Below are 23,099 nucleotides of genomic sequence, written 5' to 3' on the forward strand. Positions count from 1 at the left end.
TCTCCACCAAAACACATTTCCTCATCATGGAATGTAAGAACAGTGATTTCCTATCTATTTTATATAGTCCTAAAGTAAGGATTAAAGTCTTGCTTTAGGTCAAATCCTTTATTTTTTGGACTGTCAAATGTAAAAGAACAGCAGCAGTCTGTTGTAGAATATTAGAAGAAAAATTATTATATATAAAAATATAACTACTAATTAAACTAAATAAACTCCTATATTCCATTTAAAACAAACAAACAAACAAAAACAACCCACAAAACCAACAAAACAAACCAACCAAACAAAACCCAAAAAACCAACCCAAACCTCTATAGTAGGTCACATTCTGAATTACTTCCTTGTACTCAGTAGCAGCCTGCTCTATAGGTTTCATTATGTATTTGGAGGCTAATGTTATTGTTAATATAATTTATGCAATGTTATAACTCTTGATGAAAGGTATGTACCCTAGACAAAATAATCTTCTGTGTGTCATTTAAGGGATGATCATTAATAGTAGTGCATCGTTTGCTACAGTGGGATTAGTAGAGAACTAATGAACCCATATCCAAGGGCCTTTTCTACTGAAATTCATCCTATTGAAGGCTCAGTATTTGCTGTTCATGTGACTGTTTCACCTGTCACCCATTTCAGTTATCTAACAGCCTGGAGCAATTTAAGTAATTGCTTGGTAAAAACCAGTCAGGACACACTATCTAAGACTTTTCGGCATGTACACTTACACTAGTGTTGAAGAATTGCATAGCCTTGGCTACCTACTACTCCTGCCCACTCACTACAAATACAGACTGGAAAAAAAAGGGTTGCCATCCAAAGATTTTGGTCTCTTCCACTCTCCTGGGCAGACTATAAAGCAACTTTTCATCCTGTATACACTGATAAAGCAGTGTAATACACCTTCTGCTTCAATAGTCCCATAACTGAATACATCTTTTGTAACAATCTTCTGATCTTTTTAAATCAGTGTATTGCATCAGAAAGTGCTTGCTGAATCAAAGTCCAGAATATTTGCAGGATAACGTTAACTAAAATTTAGAGATTTCTAGAGATCTGCATCATTCAGACAAACAATCAGAGTTTTCCTCAAGTGCAAAGATTTGTTTCATTCCAGAAAATGCTTATATAGTACTGGTGCATAAATATTGTTGAGTTCACAGATGGGACAGCACCAGCAGTCCATCTTCATGAAGCAAGTCTGCGCATAGCCTAGTGAAATGGTTTTGAAAAGGTGGAGAGAAACAGGCCATGGTTAGTTCTGAGTACACAATTCTTGAGAATATAAAATGTCTGTGTATCTGTTAACTAAAAACTATCAAATTCAACCTGGCCCCAGAGAAAGTTCAGAGAAAGTATGTGTGCTGAGGCAGCTACCCTCTGACTTCAATCTGCATTGGTTCTTAGCTCTCGCCTTCAAAGTTTGACTACGAAGGTGGAGGACAGAAGCCTGTCAGAATACTCTTTGACCTTGGATGGGTAGTTTTGTGTCTAGCTTATTTTCTAATTTACAGTAATACAAATATCTAAGCAATCCTGTGAATAGAAATAAAATTTAGATCTTCTTGGCTTGCTTTTGCCAATAGCTTGGTCTCTTCCAATAATATCAACTACAAAAGGACTGGGTTCATCAGGAATAGTAAATATCACAATCTATTTACCAAGCCTTGATGAAGTATGAGAGGCTTTTGCTTAGGGTCTCAGATTCTCCTCTCATGAATATGTTTTCCCAGCTAACCTTACCTTTTCCTATAGGGCATCATACTATGGTAGAAACTACAACGCAGGGTGATGCTAAGAACCTCTCCTCACCCACAACCTCCTCTTACTGACTCCTCTCTAGGGACATCTACATCTCCCACAAGCAGCAACCTTGATACAGCATTTTGTTAAAGCATGACAGAGAGAAGGGTCACAGCATTCCTGTGGCTGGAGCACAGACTCCAGAGGAGCACAGGGCACTACTCCATTTTAGAGAGGCAAGTAAAAACAGAGTTCTGACTAGTACCACAACAAGAAGGGCACATAATAATCATGCTTTTACCTACATGGATGTTGTAATACTTCAAAGGTGTTGATGCATCACTAATTTAATTCATTTTGGACAATAAAATGGCAGTTAGGCCGATCTCCTATTTTCTGAGTAAGTGAACTGTGTGATGCACTGTTATTAAAGCAGTAAGTGCTACTTCAGTACAAAATGCTGTGGTATTGATTAATGGACTTGCTTTGTTGCATGTTAGTTACATTCAGTACACTACCTTGCTACAGTTTACTGCAAAATGTTTAGACTTGGCAAGAAGATGCTGCTGTGTTGTAATGAGGAGTGTGCCTCAAACCCCACCAAGTTTTAGGCAATTAAACTAGGCATCTAACTCATACCTCTATAAGGCAAAAGTAGTCCTAAAGAAACAGAGATCAGGAGATGCTTGTGCATGTACAATCTACCACATCTCAAAAAAACCTTGACTTCCACTAAGCACTGACATCCAAGTGCCCAAGGAAAGCATTTAATCATGGAGAAGGAAAAGGATTTATTATGGATGTTGAAGGCTCAGTTCATCCACTGTGCTAGCAGTATTCTGTAAGTAATAAGACACATTCAGTTCTAAAGTGTTTACCTCTTCCTGAACATCAAATTCATCATCGGGATGGTTTGTTTCTGTGAATTCTATGGGTTCTTTAGAATCCTGCATGAGTGAAATCTTCATAAAAAGAAATTAAGAAACATGATGAGTTACACATTGTATCATTGAAATTGTTTTATTACTCTGAAGGACCTTAATATAACTTTCACAACTCAAAAGAGTCTGTTCTTTGACAAATCTGATGCTTCAGTTCAGCAGAGAGTCCTTATGTAACTAGTCAAGGCTTTTACACAGGCAGAATCAATCTCTAAACTGCAGCATGGCTTTGTCAGTATGCTAACCTCTGAATGTACCATGCTGCGATGGAAATTGCAAGAATGAATGCTACATGACAGAGGAAAGGGAAATGTACTGCTGGATAGCTCTACCTTCTCAAAGATGGGGTCCTGGTTGTCATTGTATGTCATTTGATTCCTTATATAGAGCACAGCATCATGGACAGTCAAGAAGAATATATCTTTTCTGACAGTATCATCAAAGAAGGCACTCTGTTCCAGTTGAGATATAAGGTTGTCTGAATAAAAGAAAGTCATAACATGTTATTTACAATCTGAATTTAAGAAATAAATGTAAAAATACATGGTTGTAGCTATCAGAAATCAAACGTACAGCCAAATTGATCAATCAATCAATCAATCAATCAATCATAGCTTTGTCTTGGCTTTTACTTTCCATATTTTATTTGAACCCCAGCATTCTTTGTGTCCCACTGCAGCCCACCATGGTCATCAGAGTGGTTATCACATGGTTATCACATTTTTCTTAGAACAAATGCTCCCATAGACACATATAGAGATCTCATCCCTTCTTGTCTTTGCTTTGTTATTTGCATGAGCAGTAGCAGAAGTATTTGGATGTTTACCTTGATATGAAGCAAAGTACACTCTCACATCAATTCTCTCAAACTCTCTAATTATCTGAAAAAAAAAGAAGTTTTCAAACAAAGACATAAATAAGGTCTGTAAGGAGAAAATACAATTGTGCATCCATGTCTATATATGTAATGTATAGGCACACACTTAATTTATTTCTGAGTGTCTTTATTCCAAATTGTATGTGTTGTTTATTCATCATAAATAAGGAACTGCTGTATCTTGCTGTACTTAAAGATCCAGTAGTTAAGTACCTGGTTGCTGAGCTGGTCTGTCTTCAACTATGTAAGCAGAATTATCATTTTACACATACAAACACTGCTGCCTATTAAGGTTCTCATTCTGTTCTCATAATATGAACAATCATGTCACAGAATCATAAGGTTTGGAAGGGACCATGAAAGACCTAATCCAACCTCCCTGCCAAAGCAGAATTACCTAGGGCAGGCCACATAGGAATGTGTCCAGGAGGGTTTGGAAAGTCTCCAGAGAAGGAGACTCCACAACCTTTCAGGGCAGCCTGTTCCAGTGCTCCATCACCCTCACAGTAGAAAAGTTTTTCCTCATGTTGAGGTGAAAGTTCCCATGTTCCATTTTTTACCGTTGTGGTTTAACTCAGCTGGTGGGTCAGTTCCAACACTCTGCTCTTTGTCCCATCACAGGACACTACTGAAGAGAGACTGGCCCCTTCTTTTTGACACCTACCTTTCAGCTATTTGTAAATGTTACTAAGTTACCCTCTCAGTCTTCTCCAGGTTAAACAGCCTCAGGTGTCTCAGCTTTTCTTCATCAGACAGATGTTCCAGTCCCTTAACCATCCTCGCAGCCTTCTGTTGAACACTCTAGTATTTCCCTGTCCTATGCCTCTTGAGCTGGGGAGCCCAGAACTGGACACAATACTCCAGATGTGGTCTCACCAGGGCAGAGTAGAGGGGAAGGAAATCCTCCTTTGACCCACTCGACAAACTCTTCAGGATTATCATTGGCCTTCTTGGCCACAAGGGCACAGTGCCGTGCCGTGCCATGGATAACTTACTGTCCACGAGGACTCCAAGTTGCTGTTTTCAAGCAGGTGCACCCCTAATTGTACTAGTACATGGTGTTGTTCCTCCCCAGGTGAAAATCCTCTTCAAGTGAAAACAACATGGCTCTGAGCAAGCCTCATTTCTCCTCATATGTGTGTAATATGATAAAATCTTTCATTGGCACATGTTTTTTTTCCACACAGATTTTTTCCTTCATGCAGTGTTCTGGATGGACTTACTCTTGGGAAAAAAAAGCTGCATATGGAAAGAGGGAGGCATGTCTGCAGACCCAGTATCTCCATTGTGTCAAAAGCCAGAACTGAATTGAAACTAGGACTAGGCAGAATGCCGAAGCAAAGCACAGAGCTATTTTTTTATTTCATTTCAGTTAGTTAAAAGGTGGGAGACTAGACTCCCTGGCTCCCTAGTGGCAGGCACTTCTTATCATGTTATTTTCAGAGGTGACTGCTAATTCCATCCCCATATGTTCAGTGATAAACTAGAATCTTGGCAGTCTAAGATACGGCTCAAAGGTAGGCTACGAAGTCCCAACAGCAAAATGAAGTTAGTGAAAGCAACAACCTGAACATATCAAGTTTCATAAAAGACTTAAGGACTGAAGAGTCAGGTCCTTCACACATGTAAAGGGGCACCATAAAAATGTCTTCATTTTGTTCTCCCTAAACTAGGAGTATTATCTCCTTATTACGTAGTGTAATGTTCGAAGATGCATCAATGAATATTGATGGAATTCTCTGATATTAGCCAGAGAAAACCCTGTGAGGAAATTAATCACACTTCCTTCCTTCATAATCTAAAGAATATGGAATGAATAAATAATCAATATTGTGGCTAAAGACTGAAGTGATAGTAAGATGAGTTTTTTACTACCTCTGTGTTGACTGAACATCATCCTATGTCCAGATTAAAGCAGTATGCATGTGGAAAGAATATATGTAGCTGTTTCATAACACATGCATACAAGGGGACCACATTTTGCATTCTAATTTTAAATTACTTGACCATGCAACTTTCATATTGTTCTTTAAATGCTTTTTCCCCCCCACCTAAAATATGCACACCCCAAAATTCTACCTCTTGCTGTGTAAATTTTTCAACAACAGACTTTAACTCAGAAATTAACTTCAGTCAACAGGTCTTGATTTACATACTATGGACTAGTTACATATTCATGTAACACCAGAAAAAAAGTGTTCTTACCGTTTTTATTGATCTCACAGCTACGATATCCAAGAAGGTTACTGCTCCAAAATCAAGAATGAGACTGTGGATGGGCACCTTGGGTATGTTTACTTTGAATGGGAGTTCTGAATTCCAGTCCACTTGGATCTCTACTTCTTTGGTGGGAAATTCATTGTCTTCAGGCTCCTCATCAGTCTCAAAAACTTCATTATTAATACCAGGCTCACTGATGATACCATTCTAATGTGCAGATAATATAAGGGACGTAGCATGTAATTGTGGAGAATGTTTTTTTGTTACAGGAAATACTTTCCTGTGATAACTTCTGTGTCAGGAATGAACAAGAATTATAATAGTGATCAGTACCCCCTAAACCCGACCCCAGGTAATGTGGTTAGCATAATTAATGTCATTTTATAAGGCAAGCAGCCATTCTCTGTGATCAAGAAGGTCATGTATTTGTTTCCTTTCCCCTTTTTCTCAGGCCTGAGAGGTCCTGTGAACCAAGTAGACAAACCAAACCCATTTCTTCCTCCCCTCCCTATAAGCCTCAAGTTTCCTGGGTGCCAGGCTGATTACTCCGTTCCCTGCCAGGTCTGATGTTCCCAGGCGCCTGGCCTGCCAGGTTGTTTATCCATCTTTATTTTAAAGATGAATACAGAGGAACTCATAAGTAAATCCAAAGTAGTAAGTCCTAAAAGTAATCCTTTGATTAAGAATAGAAAGAAAAAAAAAAGGAGAACAAAAAAAACCTCCACGTTTACCTTTGTAGCTTTCAATTTCCCCTTCTTGATTAGCTTTTGTATCTTCCTCAGTGCTTTGAGCCTCTTATTATATACCTTGACTGCATCAAATCCCACCTACAGAAAAATGGTCACAATCGTTTTTACTTTACCTAGATATAATTCTGAGGAAATCTTAAAGACAGTTAAGCATCCATTATCATCACATATCACTTACTGTGGATTTGAGGCTGCTTTTTAGTCCATCAATGTTAGCATAAAAAATTGGACTTGAAAACTTGAGAATCTTCACACCTTCTGGTTCTATAACCTGTTGCCAAAGAATGTCAGGTTTAGCTACAGCAACCACATTATGGCTAATAAAAAGCAATTTAACTCTTTCAACAGTTCAGCAACTTGCCTAATTCACAAAAAAAAATGCTGTATCTTTGCTGATAATTGAGATGATTTGTATTCTATAAGCTTAGATCCCCAGCATGCAATATGGACCAACCATCAAGATAAGGAATTCAATACTGAAACTTGTTATCTTTGAGCACACCACTTCCAAATTCAGGTTGTCCACAACATGCAAGGCACAACTGTCTTAACACTGCCTTGAAGGCTGAAGGGAAACAGCTCAGCAATTACTTACATTTTGGTAGTCCTTGACCTTCTTGTAGATGTCTGTGCCAGGAATGTTTCCAAAGCCACCCCATGAAGGACTAACAGAAACAAAAAGACAAGACAGTTAAGATAAACATCATACTTGGGCATTTGCAGAATCAAAAAGATTGATACATACTAACTGTCATAGACTCTTGTAGTCTGCTCTGTTCAGCCAAACAGCCTCGCTGTAGAAGTGTTGCATCAGTTTTGTGTCATTTAGCAAGCACCTTTTAGCAGTTTGTAGTGAATGGTCATTTCTAAAGACAAGGTACTTTGGTCTCAGCCTACTTGCTGCACCATTTTTATGTAAAGCTAAATTAATAACTTGTTCTATTTGTTCCCCAAACCAGGAAAATGTTTTACAAGCAGACTAGTTTGATTTGAAAGCAAAACCAGTTTTTCACTCTAGAAGAAATTAATCACTTTTTTTTTGTTTCAAATCAACTGAAACAATACATTAACATGCTTTTCAGATTGCTTGAAACTTTTTGTCCAACCATTTAAATCTTTATTTCAGCCAATAGCAAAGCCAAAATATTTTGCAGTCTCCATATATACTTTTAACAGTTAAAGCAAATAGTTTTGAAGTTTGTAAAGCCTAATCTCTGTTTTATCTTTTGATTTCACAAAACTGACTTGAAATTGGGAATCTCTGCTCAGGATCTTCAATCTCCAATTTTTATAATCTAATATTCTGTGGTTTTATGCATTTGCTGACAGTGAAACTATTCACTGGTATTGCTAGCAACCATAATCTCTGGACTCTAGGCTGAAGGAACAGTATCATGTTTTACTTTCAGAGAAAATATCAATTAAAAGTAACAAGGTGGACAAACAAGCTTCTGTAAAGTCACCTTTTCTCAGCATCCACTACCATATAGTCTTTGAGCAGCAATAATTGGCTCGAAGCACAAAATTTTGTCTATCCTGATCCTCTTCTTTCACAGGCATACACTATTTTGTATAAGCAGTAAGTATGACAAGAGTTTCTATACTGATCAATTAATTGCAGATGCCATTCATACATCTTTTTATATTTGACTTGTATATCTGACTTGGAATGTTCCTGCTCCTTTCCAGAACTATATGGAGGTATCTATATCTATATCTATATCTATATCTATATCTATATCTATATCTATATCTATATCTATATCTATATCTATGTAGCTATATGGGTGCATAAACAGCACGTATCAGTACTGGACAAGTATCACCAGAGTACCCAGCAGGATATCAATAAATTATGATAGAACAACGAAGCTTCTATTTTATCAGTGTAATTAAATGATAGCACACAGTGGGTTGTGTTTTTAAGAGATTTTTTCCATTTCAAAATTTTTGTAAACCCAAGTAGATTTTCTACCACAAATCAGCTTGCTTTTCACCATAATTTCTTCCTTTCTCATGTTATAACACTTACAATTATTTCTGATCCTGTGTTACTTACAACTGAACTCTCAGCACAACTGTCAGCAATCCAAATAAAAGGCCAGCAAGTAATCCCAAATCAAGTCCCAGAATGATGGATGCTACACAGGTAAAAACCCAGATCATCTGGAGAGAAAATAATAAATGTAAAGTCTCTTCACTATAATGTGTAACTCCTGCTCAAGCTAAACAATCACTAGACCAGACAATGTGATTAGCAGAAGAATTTCACTTTAGAGATGTCCATAGCATACTGACAATTACCTGACTTCCTTCAAGATGCTTCTATCACTATGTTATTAGGCATACACAGCTTTTTTTGAAATAATTTTTTTTAACATAACAACACTTTTCATGGATGAAGTTACTTTGGTGACATTAAAGAGGATGTGGGTAACCATTGCATGTTCTTCTTTCTGAGTGTGGTGGTCTTTGTTAATCTTTCTTTAGAAATTGCAAAGAGTTTCCCAATATGTAAAATACTGTAAGATGCTCCACCTGCAGACATATAGAGAGGGAAGGGGTCTCTCCAGCGATATCTACAACTCAGAACTCTCCCAAGGAGGGTATTTCGTATTAACAGGTTGACGGCACTCTCTAAAGTCTCCACTCGAATATTCAGGCAGAAGAACTGAAGTGGACTACCCAGTTCCTCTCTGCATCACTGCCCAGGCAGAACATTAGTGGAATCAATCATGCAAAAAGTTGAGTGCCCACAGTTCTCGATGAAAGCAGTAGAATCTTTAACCTGTAAAGAAGACTCCTAAATGACTGATTAAATAATTTCAAATGTGTTTAAGACAGGTACTGCCCACACACATATTATAAAATCTGTGTATAATAAGGACTGTATGGAGGAAATACTTTGCATGAAACCTTTTCCTGTCCTAACAGCCACAGTGAAAGCTCCCACACAGTGGGAGATATGAGCAAGTACCATGAGATACAGTTAAAGTGCTTTGCATGAAAAGCCTGTTCATATATCCTTCGGCGTGCCAAATGAACCCACGTTCTAGTTTGGATTAGTCTTGCTACAACAAAAAACCAAAACATTTTTTAAGGCTACCTGAGATTATCCAGGCAAATGGGATGCTAATGTGATAATAACATAAATATATGCATATGAATTAAGAAAATATTGGCTTTTCTTATCCATTTAAACTGTACAAAAGGTAAAAGCAGAATGATAAAGGTGAAAACAGGCCATCTTTGTTCTGATTTTCAAGTAATCTCAACACAAGATTGCTGTAAACTATGGGAATTGCTATGAAGGACCCATCGCTGCACAAGAATTCCCAGATTTGCACCCGTACTATGGGGTACAGAAAATAAAGAAGATAAAGCAAAATACTATGCTAGACTCTAAAATGAGGAATTTTTAACTGGCACCTGCGTTTTAAGGATGCATATAGAAGTTTTCCAATGACAACTGTACAAAATTCTCTTCATGTGGTAGTTAAGAGAAACTTGGCTGGCATTAAAAGTTAAAAAGAAAACCAGACAAAAATACTCAGGTGTTACTTACAGCATCTACTTTGTTCTGTCTCCACAAACGGGGAACATCAAACACTTGCATGAACATCCCTTTCAAGTTAGCTATGACTACAGCTGCCAACACAGACTGTGAAGAAAAACAATGACAAAGTTTTATTCAGAAGCAAAGATGCATATTAAGATAGTGCTTAACATCTTACACTATAAACCAGAGCTTCACGTCATATCAGTTACGATAGCTCAAACTGGGCTATTAATCCTGCCCATTAAAGTTGAGCATTTGGTTCAAACTGGTGCTGGTGGCTGTGCTGCAGAGGACAAGTACAGTACCTTTTGTAAGGGCTCTAGCAATTTCCCCAAGGCAACAATGGAAATCAAAACAATCCCAGCTGAGATTATACCCGCAACCTGCAAAGAACAGTGTTTCCAGGAAATTATTTTAAGACTTTATCTTATTTTTTAACATAAGTAGTTGCACATTGCATTTCTTTAGAAATAAGGAGACCTGCCAAAATGCCATCCTGTTTAGGTGTATGTGGACCATCATTATACACTTCAGCTAACACAGAGGAAATTCAATTAAGCAGGTAAACAACTGCACACAAGGTAAAAGCTCTTAGAGGACTTACACTGCATAGACAGATGACAGGAGCAGTCTGCCTGTCAGCTGGAAAAAGGGCTGCTGGATAGCCTGTAGTTCTCCACTGCTAAAAATTGCTAAGCTGTAGTTCTGTAGAACAGCAGTTTACTCAACATGAGAAAGACAGGACATGGGCAGATGACGAATGACAACTAGCAGGGCTGCTCAGGCCAGTACCTGGGAGCTGCACAAGGATTTCCTCCCTCATACTAATTCCTACAGTGACAAACTCAGTCACTCAACTGGGAACTGAATTCTGGGGAATTTGGCTTGAGGGATTTCTGACCTCTACTGTAACTCATGATAGCAGTTACAACGTGATTGCCCTCTTCTGGCAGAGCTACAAAAATGACTCACTACCAGAGCACAAACTTTCCACGTGCCAGCAACACAATCATTTTAGGACAGGTCTCATCCCCTTGTGAAAGCTGTGCCTTATACAAGATTAAATTTGCCCTTGCACAGTACTAGTAAGAAGAGGCACTTACCTGAGTCTTTCCACCAGTACTTTCTTGGACGGCAGTCCTTGAAAGAGCAGTAGTTGCAACAAAACAAGAAAAGGCACCTGAAAAAATGTTGCTGACCCCAAAGGCAATAAATTCCTGAAAGATAATTGGATGGTGCTGTAAATACAGATGCCTAAAGACGATTTTGCAATAGGGAATGACAAAAGCATCTACAGCAGTTTGTGAAGTAGGTAGCACAATATATTGAGTAGAGTATGGATTAGTAATAGCTGTTCAATAATTGCACAAATACCTCTTGTGCCAGTGTAACTGCCTGTGTCTGGAAACCAATACAGTGAAGTTGGTATACCTCCCTGACGTGGATTTGGTGTAACAGCACCAAGAAATGGGGCTAGTGAAAATTTAACTTGCAAGTATCATCACCTAAACAATTTTAATCAGTGAAACAGTCTGGGTTAAACAAGCCTCTAAGTAATATGAAGCATTGCATCATTAATAGAACAAATCAGGAACTTTGCAATAAAATACAGTTTCAATGAAAACTTCTAGTTTATTGAGCCAGAGGTTTTCCACTCAACATCCAAATGAACTCACACTCAGTCCTACACAACATTCTTGTTAATTTGCCCCAGGGTCACAGATGCTGATGACTACTGATGACGGTTGTTCTGCTCAAACGACAAGGACCCTGGAAACTTTACATTCTGGAATCTGGACCATTTCCTCCACTGGCAAATGAGATGTTTGGGAGCAACCCCATATAATTGACAGAAACGTTGTTTTCACCAAGCTGACACATTGACAACAGCTTTTCACTGTCTGCAAATTTTTAAAAATATAACTTATGATTGATGTTGACACTCTCACTTTTCTCCAAAGGGAAAACTCCAATAGCCTTCAATTGCAACAGCAGGATTTTGAAGTAATTCTTAAACAGAACAGAGCTAGAAGATTGATGCCTATTCCTGTGTAACAGCTGCACTCTGCCAGAAAATATTAGAAGTAGGTTCTTAGTGTTTTTAAGTCTTAATTATCTATGAATCTGTGAAGATAAAATAAACACTGGTAGATAATAGTATTTACCTGTCCTCCAAAATTATTTTAGTACCTGCTTTTATGATATTATTCTATCTTCTCCAATTTAAGCAAACTATTTGCCCATCATTCATGGCTGCACTTAACCTTTGCTATCTGCAAAATTCATAGCATAGTACAGGCACTTGGCTTTTACAGAAAGTAATTGTACTACTACAATATTTAATTAGTATCTTTGAAGTGTATTATTGCTGGCTGAAAAGCATAGTCAACAGAACAGTGGAAAAAGCACTTCCAGGAATAAGTATGATTCATTCAGATTTATTAAACTGAAAGTCAATTCATTTTTGACTACTTCAAAGCAAAGTGCTACCAGGTATGAACTCTATATCATAAAGTGATCAGCATGTACAATTTTGTTGCATACTGCAAATCAATGTTTCCAGATTATTTTCTCTTATGTCCAATGGATAAAATTCAAAACCAGCATGGATGCAAGACAAGGAAGCTTTCTGACATTTTTCTCCCACACCCATGGGAAAGCCATGGGAAACCCTGGTGAAGACACTGAACAACTGCAGGAATTCTCTAACAGCTTGCTGGTGCATAGCTCACGTACCATTCTACCTATGTGGTTTTAGAAGCTAAGGGTAAAAACAATTCAGTCATTTGGAGCGGACAGTTATAAAAGTACATTCATATTCTGGTGGACATTTGTGTGGAGCTGTAAGACTTAGCTATAGAACTACAAGTATATTTATATTGATATAACTGGTGTCATTCTGAGAAGTAGAATAATTTATTCCATAGGATTAAGATCATGCCTTAACTGACAAGTGATACAAATTCTGCACGTGGCCTGGGCTTAAATAAGGCCTTCCAGAGCAGCTTCATAGCGTGACATTGCTCTCCTCCCCAGCCCCTGTCCCAGTCTGTACCAACACACCTCAAAATATGCCTTACAAGTAGAAATGGGAAGTAGGCTGCTAAAGCTGGCTATGTCACCTTGACATCATCAGAAAATTCCTCTATACAATGATTAGATTCAATTACCTTACCAGAGCTAGTGAAGACACTAAAGCAATACTGAAGGAATTCATTATTTTGAAAAGTCCATACTGAAGACTGATTGCATCTAGCTCATCTCTATGTGAATTTGCCAGGTAATATATGGCCGTTTGAGCTATGTCTTTCCAATAGCTGAAAAATTCCTCCTGTCAGATTTCAGCTTTAGTCTGAAAAATGTGTGGGAATGATGTTTCTTTCATTTGGCTACAGAAGCCAACATGAAACAGAACTAAACTTCACTGTTTTGATTATACGTACCTGGTTTCCATCAATAGCATAGCTGTACTTAGTTGCATATACTTTTCCCACAGATACTGCAATAGCGTAAGCAACTATAGCAATGGAAAAGGAGGCTGCTATCATCTGGGAAAACAGGCTGACATCTGGAGGCTCAGGAGGCAAAAATCTAGCATTAAGAAAACACAGCAGTGTTATCAAATTGATCAAATTCTGTTCTTGCTAGAACTGTCAAGGAGTTTGAGGTGGAGGCATACGGGTTGCTTATAATATGAAGTGTAATGTTTCAAGTTAATAAAAAGGTGGAAACAGCCCACTGACATACAGAACATGCTTATCTAGCTCACCATATCCCAAATCCTGATGCTATTAGTCAGCAACAAAGCTCTCATTGTTCTCAGCATGACTGAGATTTAGCCTTCTGATAGCAAAGTGAAAAAGTACATTTTTTTAAGCATTGAATAAAAGATGTATTGAATAGTATGCTGAATTACATAAATATATTCATGACACTTCATACTATTGTTAACTTATTTCTTCAGATGATCTCAGGAACATTTTATCCCTTACTGTGCTTCCGCAAATTTTAATTAATCAAGTCCTGAATACCAAATGGAATGTGAAGGTTACTACTGTGAAGTGCCCTGAATCTTCTAAGTGCAAGTCTCTACCAGTGTAATCCTGAATATCCTTGCTCCTATGACTATGGAAGTGACAGGATTAATTTGGGTAACAGTTTTGGCATGAATATGAACCACAATAGGATAACTCAGGTCTACAGAAATTAAATCTATGAAGAATTTATTTTATTTTATTTTTTGTTTTACATTTTCCATAGTCATATATTCACCTTGTAAGCATCAAGCTACACATTCTCAGCTGAACTTCATGACTCAGGTAGATGTTCCTAAGCCCATTTTGCAGATGAAGGAAAGCTAGGCAATATATTTACATGGTTTAACTGGCAGAGTGAGAAGTAAACCTCAGGAAATCTCCATCTCTGAGTTCTAAACCCCAGGTTACAACTCTCTGTATCTCTTTTATATCTTGTCTCTTACCACTGCCTTTTTTATCCAATTCAAGTAACACTTACTTCCCAGAAAACAAAGCTACTCACCCTCTTGGAATGCTTTTAACAATGCCTGCATTGTACTTTTTTTCCAAGTCAGCAGCATATGAAATGCCAGTGGCTACTATTGTCTGTAATAAAATAGAACAACAGTTTAAATACTTTAAAAGGGTTCTTGTGCTCCTGTGGCTAGCCCCATCTATTTTATCTAAGCTTTTATTATGCTCCTTTGCTTACCACAATAACTTCTATTGGTATAGGAATAGGTATCTTGTGTTTGAATCGATCGTTTACTTCTTTAATTACCACGCAGACAAAAATGGTGAGGAGCCCAGCAACAAGATCTGCAATGTTGGTGGAACCAATTTTTTCCAACGTTTCAATAAGAGTCTGAAAAATAAAAATGACAACATAAATCGTGTCCATGTCCACTTAAAGGATGTAAAAATACTCAGGAGAAGACCCAGATATACAGGTTTTTGGAGGAAGCCATATTACTTCTTTGCTCAGGCCTGGAGGAGCCTGAGGATAACACAGGCTACAGAATCAGTGAACAGACCTAATGGTGAACATAACTGAAAAAGCAGGTGGGCCTCTGCTTCCTGATTCTTAGGAAATTGATACTAAGCTAGAAGAGCTAACCCCCTGCCTGTGTTCTAACTCTACCTGTTCTTGGGAGTGGGGAAAGAAAGACCTACAGCTTCTTCACTTTGCACACATAGCAAGGGAGATCTTAGTTTTTCTATTCAAAAGACAACTGGCAAACCTATGGGCAAAACTCTGTTTCACTACCTGCCCAGTACATGTGCTCTGTGGATTACATGTTTCTTATTTCCACTGATGACATCCAGAGATTGACTATGAATACATGAGTCCCGCCAGGTTGTGAAGAAACGCAGTACTAAACCTCACCTTACAGTACATTAACCTTCTCAGCAGAGTTCAGTCCCTCAATGGGGGATCTCACAACTGGGCTGCAAGAAGCAGTTCCCTTCTCTATCCTTGCCATGCCCTTAGTCCTATTGTTTACTGCAAATGAGTGTACAGAGAAAACATGAAGGGCTGATTACAGAAAAACTACAAATACTCCTCTGTCCTCTTCCTAGGCACCAGGGTAATTCTCACTTGTCCTCTGTCTCCAGGAAAATTCAATTTTTCCATGAAAAGTGTAAGCAGCTTTTAACAGAACAATCTTGTAGAAAATCACAGAATGGCTTAGGTTGGGAGAGACCTTAGAGATCATCTACTCCAACCTCTCTGCCACAGGCAGAACGCCTCTCAAAGACTCAGCTGCTCAAGGCCTCATCCTGCCTGGCCTTGAACACCCCCAGGGAGGTGACATCCAATATCTCCCTGGGCAGCCTATTCCAGAGCCTCACCACCCTCTTACTGAAGATCTTGTTCCTAAAATCCAGTCTAAACCTACTCTCCCTCAGCTTAAAACCATTCCCCCTTGTCCTACTGCTAGACACCCTTATTAAAAGTACCTCTCCAGTGTTCTTGTAAGGATCCCTTCAGGTACTGCAAAGCAGCTATAACATCCCCCCAGAGTCTTCTCTAAATTGAACAACCCCAGCTCCCTCAGCCTATACCCAGCTGAGGTGTTCCAGCCTTTGGAACAACTTTGTAGCCCTCCTCTGGAGTCAGGGAAAAAAACAAAAAATCAGAAACAGGCTTCTTGCATCCTGGTTAGCTCACCAAATACTAAGCTGTCAGTTTAAAGGCAAGGGGAGTTTCCAAAGCACTACCACTGCTACCATTCTGAAAAGATTCTGGTTTTGAAATGAAGTGTTGAATCAGCTATACTTTCTAAGCTAAAGAAGAAGCCTTCCTGAAACACTAAATCAGGTGCCTTTCTTTGCATGACTGAAACCATTTCTTGGTTTTTGTACTGCTTACCACGGATCCTGTTCTCACTCACCAGCTCTCGCACTGCCCCACTTCACAGAGGAACAGTAACCTCCTAACATCAGGTTGTAAGCCCTGCTAACAGTGGATGCTTAGTGCCACAGTCTGTTAAACACCACTTCTGAAACAAATCCAAAACTTGCTGAAGCTGACATAGCAAGTCACTGGTTGAGCAGACCAGAAATCACAATTTTCTCTACACGCATCTGCAAGCACATTGACTTGGCTCACCTGTAAGAACACAGAAGCTCTGAACTTTAACCTACAAAGTCAGCATTCTGCTCAGGCTTGCAGGAGCTGGAAAACCATTCAACTACTTTTCAAAAATACTTTCTACTAAAATTACCAACCTTCAAAACCATAAAAAATTAAAACAGAAAAAAATAGGAAAAAAAGCTGGATTAGTGAGTCCATTACACTGCCAGGTCTGCTTTAAGGTCTATTAGATATTTTATTTCATCTCATTTTCCATGTTCTGAGGGAGTTTTCATTAGTTCCGAAAAGGCCCATAATACTTTTGTTTGTTTGTTTCAAATAGTTCCCCAGGTATTTTTTTCTAATTTTTACCTTGCTCATTGTAGTTATATTCATCCTATTATTGCTAATCTAGATGTCTAAGATATTTCTGCTAGTCTGGTTGCCTTAATTGGCATGTAAAACCTGGAATACTCTTTTATTCAGCCAGAACAGACTCCTCTAGAAATCTGTTATTCTAATGTGAAGTGCTATGAAAGACCTAAAATATGATGAACCTAAATAGTTTCATGCCAAAAACAGTGACAAAACTTTCAGTAATTTTCCTGGGGAAGATTATTCTGTAGTATGAGACCTCTAGGAATTCAGTATTTCTGAATCAGACCTCTAGGAATTCAGTATTTCTGTAATCGGGCCAAGATATTTCTCCATTTGGTAGTTTTCTCCAGATAAACAAATGGAGTTGACAGCAACATTTAGCCTCCCCTTGGCTAACCTGTAGGTACCTGGATACAGGGTGGGAATCCACATCCTTCTTTAGATATTCACAAGTATGGCTATAGTGTGGAATGGATAGTGATGCCCAAGAATGAACTGCTGTCTTAAGAGTAAAGAGGCTTGCAATCAGTGAGCTTTTTTGGCATGACCTGACAGTGTTAAGAAACGATGAAACATCCTCCACAATAAACCAGAAAGCAAGGAGTGTGATGGAAAGTAGACTCCAGAAGTGACAACCTCAAGAACAGTTTTGCTAGATAATGGTGTTTGAATTTTTTGTGAAAAACTGCTCTGCCTGAAAAGGATTTCAAGATGGCAACTGGACTTCCTATCTGGAGAACCCCAAAAGCAGCTACTTACGAGTCCCACAGCTATACATGAACAGCTGCAGATATTCATGAGAGTAAAAACTAAATGAGTGTCCTCTACTTACCACCATATATATATGAACCATTCCTGTATGAAAAGGAAGCAAAAGATAAACAATTCCATAAAAATTCTGGAATAAATTCAAAATGGATTAGAAGGTCATACTTACATATATTATAGAAAGGACACCATTATAGTTTTTAGTTGAAACATTTAAGACTATTTTCAGTTGTGACACAAGCACTTGAAAAGCAGCTGCAGTTGTGAATCCCCCAACTAGTGGATCTGCAAGGTACCTCACAATAAAACCAATCTGAAGGGCTCCAAATATTACCTGGAAAAATCATGAAGAATAACAGCTTGCTCAACAACAAAAAAGTACTCTTTTATTTGGTGATTTCTTGTGCGTTGTTCTTTTCTCTTTCCTGATACAGAGTATTAGGACCATCTTCCCCCACTGCAGCCTAGTATAGCTTAAAATCATGCAATCCAATGAAATAAATGAGACCTGAAGAAATGCGTGAAAGGATGCTTCAGGATATTCACCATTAGTGGTTAGTTGCATGCAGGTCTCTTGGTCTGCAATCACAAGCCTAGTCTTCTGTTGTCTGTGCCCCCAGACTCTGCCCAGGATAAGAAGAATAATCCCAAAAGAAGTTCTTCAGAGTTTGAGATGACTTTCTTTTAATTTTGTGTTTTACTATGCTAGAAGTATTTCCATACTTTATAATCTCCCATTAAAATTAAAGCAATATCAACCTTGTGTCTTCAAGCCAACTATTTTACCTGCAAAATTCCAACCAGAAATGTGAGGGTACTAGCAATTAGCACTCTCTGTGCATCTCTGGATTCAGTGTCTATCAGTGTCCCAGTACCGTTAGTCCCTGTAGCATTACTGCCATCTATGAGAAAATTATCATCTGGGGCCATGCTCAATACAACAGATCCCACCATCAAACTGACTACAGGGAATGGTCCTGTAAGGAGAAACAGAAACATTAAGTGTAATATACATAAAAAAGAAGTGTTTACAGGCTAGACAAACAAACTCTATATCAGAAAATCCATTTTGTATTTTAACTAGGATACAGAAGTAGTATTAGGGGGTCAGGAGCCACAGGCACTGCAAACATGACACGAAGATACAATTTTTTCCTTAAGTAACTCAGCGTTCTAGACACAAGTGCAGTTTAATGCTGTCCTTAAGCCAATTCAGGGCTGTACCAAGGCAAAAAGGGGTAACATGTTCCAACCATCCCTCTTGTATCAGCACCACAATTAGACAGAAAATACCACTAATCCAGCTGAAAGCAGTGTTTATGTATTCATTTACATCATTAGTCTTCAGCTGATACAGACCAACACATGGTTAGAAATGCCACACCACAGAGATGGCAGGAACATGCACCATGGGCTGGGACCACAACTTTCAGCAGTGCAGTGCGGTGTTACATTGGCTAAAGATGACTGAAACTATACTGTGGGCAAGATACAAAGATCATTGTGACAGCAACACACAACCTAATAGTAATCATATTTGTTGCAGTTATTTACTAAAATTATGGAGAAAAGGAAAAGGTCTTGAAATGTCTTCTAGAAAGATACCTTACAGGTACCTTAGAAGACACTTCATGAATTAGAGTATTGGAGAAATCCTTAAACAGGAGTGTTTGATAATGTAGAAAGTAGGAATGTCCGCCCAAGTAGAGGTGACATCTCAGATTTGGATAGCAAATGTGAGCATGCAGGTAAGGTAGGAAGAGGCTAACAAAGTGCAGAAAACATAGAGAGGTATCTGATGCAGCAAAGAATGTTGATGAAAAAGTACAGTATCATGCCAAAGCTGTGGTAGGGCAAACTGATCTATTCTTAGTAGACACAAACCAGGAAAGATTGTATTTTGTTAGAATGAAGAAAAATATACTTCAAGCTGTAGCATGAATTCTAGATGTACAAGGTGACAAGAAGTAACTTCCATATTTTAGAGAAAGTACTCAGCAAGAATCAACAAGGTTTACCCATAGCCTTGATGTGAGGGCCTAGAACGAGGCTGGAGTGGACACACAGGTTCTGGGTCTTCGCGACAGGCAAGAAGATGATATTGTCCATAGTGATCAAAAAAGGATGCAGCAAGGAAGGCTTGTAGAGAAGACTAAAAGAGCTGTTTTAGCCATCTTGAGCTTTAGCCATTAGACAAAATGTCTGTTCGTACTGCCTACTGAGGCCTTGATCTTGTAATTTCTTGAATTGAGTATAGCCAAAGATTTAAACTTCAGCATAAATGTAAGCAAAAAGCATGCATGGGCATGACTGAAATTAGCTATTATGCACAACTGCCTGTACAGTGAAGAAGTAAGCCTTAAGTCCCCCAAGTCCAGAAATATTAATAGTCAGCACAACCAGATTTGGTTCAGAAAAGAGTTATCTTGTATGAAATATGAAGTAAGGATTAACATTTTGTAATAGATAGTTCACTGTAACTTGAACACATGCAGTTACCAACTGAGATGTGCCTTGATGTTCCCAGGAAAAAGTATGTCAAGATGGGAAAAAAGGCAGAATAGAGACCATATCCAACAGGAACTGCAACCAGCAAAGCATATGCCAAACCTGAAATGACAGATCATACAAATGTCAGAGTTTAAATATCTCCACAAAATATTACATTATCTAGAGCAGACTTTCAATAAGATTTATTCCTTTTGTTCAGACACAATTTAGAATGTGCTCTGTCTGTAAATCAGTTGCAGGCATCAATAGTATCAATAGCTGTAAATTATTATAATCCTATTACTGAGCACCAGCGAAAGAGATGGTACCTTCATCCTGACACCCACCTCTCAAATATTTATACACGTTAATAAGATCCCCTCTCAGCCTTCATGGTATTTCAAATACCAGTTTTACAAGTGGAATCTAACAGTGAGAAAGAAAATCAGGCCACTCTGGAAAAAAATAAATGAGGGGGTGATAGTAAGTGCACAATAGCTGTTTTAAGTCATATTGAAAAGTCCATCTATCTTCTTTGTAAAAAGGTGGGGGAATCCTGTAACTGTGGCACTACTGTCAACAGAGAACTTTAAACTAATACAGACTTCCTGTGGAGCTGTGGACAAACCACTCTGTTACTCCTCAAGTCACTTTCTGCCTGGAACCAGAGTTTGTAATGTAGGGTTTTTTTTCTGACAGTCTGTGCCTCCCTAGCACACTTCAAAGGAACACCACTGTAGGGAAAACTTGTGCCTAATGAGAAATGCATAAATGCCTTTCTTTGTTCCCAGTGTGAATCTCTGCCCCTTTGTGCAAATACTCAATTTCCACTGAAGGAAAACCTGAGTTGATTGCTATCTTAACATCCCTTAGACCCGAAACATTGTGAAAATAGTGTAAGAGTGCCATTGAGACACAATAAATTAATATGCTAGAACACTTCAGGGTTATAGCTAGTTTTGTCTTTGAACGTGGACCTTATCAGCTGCCATTTGTCTTCAATAACTAGCTTATTTTAATTCATTTCTGTTTATTTATGTCACTTTTCTGTTGTTTGGTTTCCTAAAAAATGGAATAAAAAAATAAGAAAAATCTAGTATTGCAAGCCACACTCTTAAGTATCCATCAAATTTATCTTTTTTTTTTTTAATGTAAATATGCTGTCACCTCCTTGGAAGTTGCTACCTGCAGATACCTGAACAATCTTAGAAGCCAAATTTTAAAACGAGGATAGCAAGGTTGCATTATTTTGGGGAAAAAAAATAGATTTCTGTAGGTACCTGCTGGAAAGGTATAGACTCAGATAATGAAGAAAGAGAAGGAACACAACATGACCTGTTTGATTTATCACAATGTAATTAAAATTTTAAATATCAAAATTAATACCCCTTGAGTAAAAGGCTTGGGGGAAAAAAGTTAAATACATCTTGAAGGTAGCACATCAAAGGAAATTTAAGTCTTCTAGCCAAGCATAGAAAAAAAATGAATACACTGAAACCATCAATTATTTATTGAAAAATAAAACCCAATATCTAGTATTAAATAACAAGTCTTAGATATGTAATTCCATCTGCGTAACACCCCTGTGTTCAGCTGTCTCCCTTAGAGAGATGTCCTGGAGAAGGGAGGGTGGACGTAAAGGCTGGCTTTACCTTGCAAGGTGGCTACAAGGCCAGTGCTGACCCCAGAGATGATATCGCTGACCAGCCACTCCTTCACTCTGTAGTTGGGCAGCCACTCCATGATGGGCAGAAAGGACTTGGCAACCTGAAATGCCCTTTTCCTTGAACATCTGCAAGAAAACAAGCGCTGAACATACTCCACGGGGCTGCAACTGGTAAGTTCCAAACAGCTCCAAGCTGGCAGAATGCTGGGGATAACACACATTTTAAACGGCAGAGATTGGCACAGTCGTGTCTTCCAGACAGCAATGGGACATGCACTGGTGTCAGAAGTGCCGTCTCCTGAAGGAGGCACCCTATGGGCAGCTGCATCCACGCGCTTCCGTATGAAGGGAAGCCAAGACTGGTCTACACATAAACTGGCGTAGTTTCGGCCACTTTATTCCTCGGCAGGTGGAGTTTATGGGCGCCGGGGCGGCGCGTCTCTCGGCCGCCAGCTCCCCTCACCCCGCGGGCCCGACGCGCCCTATTCCCAGCGCCCGACGGCACCGTAGCCGTAGCCCCCCGCGGGCGTCGCTACCCACCTGAAGGCGGCTTGTGCGCGCTCGCGGAGCGTGGGCGGCAGAGGCGGCCGCCGCTCGTTCTCCTCCTGGAAGCCCGCCTCGCTGTAGATGGGCCGTGCCACCACGTAGTGGCTGAGCTCCGCCAGCGGCTCCTCCGTCCGTTCGCCCGCTGCCATGGCCCCACTTGAGGCGGAGGGCACCGAGCGGCGCCCGCGCCGGCACCCCCTGGCGGTTTCCCGCCCGCGCCGCCGGCTACCCCCGCCGCCAGCCGCGCCTCAGCGCCAAGAGCGGCTCGGCCCCGCGGCGCAGAGCTGTCCGCGTCCTGAAGCTGCAGCTCAGGCGGCACCCCCACCGCCGTCGCGACTGTCGCCGACTCAACCTGCGCCCGCTCCTGCTCTCCGCCGTGGCGCAGGGCGAGCCAGCCCCGCCGCAGCGGCATTTATACACCCGGCCGCGTCCGGGCGCTTTATTTACAGGGAAACAGCGAGACCCGGCTCCAGGCTGGCCCGGGCGACGCCTCCGTCCGCCCTCCCCCGGCGGCCCCCCTCGTAAGCCCTACCCCGGGCCGGCGCTCGCCGGAGCGACCCTCCCAACC

The 23,099-nt window shown here is 39.7% G+C and overlaps 1 protein-coding gene across 4 annotated transcripts; it reads right to left on the bottom strand.

The window, feature by feature from the left end:
* Nucleotides 1–311: 311 nt before the first annotated feature.
* On the bottom strand, nt 312–22,760 carry SLC26A4 (solute carrier family 26 member 4). Of its 4 annotated transcripts, XM_054178560.1 has the most exons (20): nt 22,526–22,760; nt 21,972–22,111; nt 20,329–20,439; nt 18,616–18,806; nt 17,999–18,163; nt 14,818–14,970; nt 14,629–14,711; nt 13,533–13,680; nt 11,193–11,306; nt 10,395–10,472; nt 10,096–10,191; nt 8,590–8,696; nt 7,126–7,195; nt 6,709–6,801; nt 6,513–6,608; nt 5,767–5,988; nt 3,511–3,565; nt 3,017–3,162; nt 2,622–2,705; nt 312–1,212 (listed from the first exon to the last, which is right to left on the bottom strand). In XM_054178560.1, the coding sequence occupies exons 1-20, from the start codon at nt 22,678–22,680 to the stop codon at nt 1,189–1,191; spliced, it is 2,331 nt and encodes a 776-aa protein (XP_054034535.1). In that variant the 5' UTR covers nt 22,681–22,760; the 3' UTR covers nt 312–1,188. The 4 variants fall into 4 exon arrangements, with proteins under 4 accessions (XP_054034535.1, XP_054034534.1, XP_054034536.1 ...); XM_054178559.1 differs by lacking the exons at nt 312–1,212; nt 2,622–2,705 and having other exon boundaries at nt 2,748–3,162; XM_054178561.1 differs by lacking the exons at nt 312–1,212; nt 2,622–2,705; nt 21,972–22,111; nt 22,526–22,760 and having other exon boundaries at nt 2,748–3,162; nt 19,848–20,380.
* Nucleotides 22,761–23,099: the final 339 nt, after the last annotated feature.

This window comes from Dryobates pubescens, chromosome Z, assembly GCF_014839835.1.
Source record: "Dryobates pubescens isolate bDryPub1 chromosome Z, bDryPub1.pri, whole genome shotgun sequence".
NCBI classification, from domain to species: Eukaryota; Metazoa; Chordata; class Aves; order Piciformes; family Picidae; genus Dryobates; species Dryobates pubescens.

Excerpts from the sequence above, each read along its gene's own strand:
- SLC26A4 (XM_054178559.1), bottom strand. The coding sequence starts at position 22,680 with ATGGCAGCGGGCGAACGGACGGAGGAGCCGCTGGCGGAGCTCAGCCAC. Across the intron at positions 18,807-20,328 it reads ATCAAGGCACATCTCAGTTG|GACCATTCCCTGTAGTCAGT; the intron begins GTAACTGCATGT and ends TTCTCCTTACAG. Across the intron at positions 14,712-14,817 it reads TACCAATAGAAGTTATTGTG|ACAATAGTAGCCACTGGCAT; the intron begins GTAAGCAAAGGA and ends ATTTTATTACAG.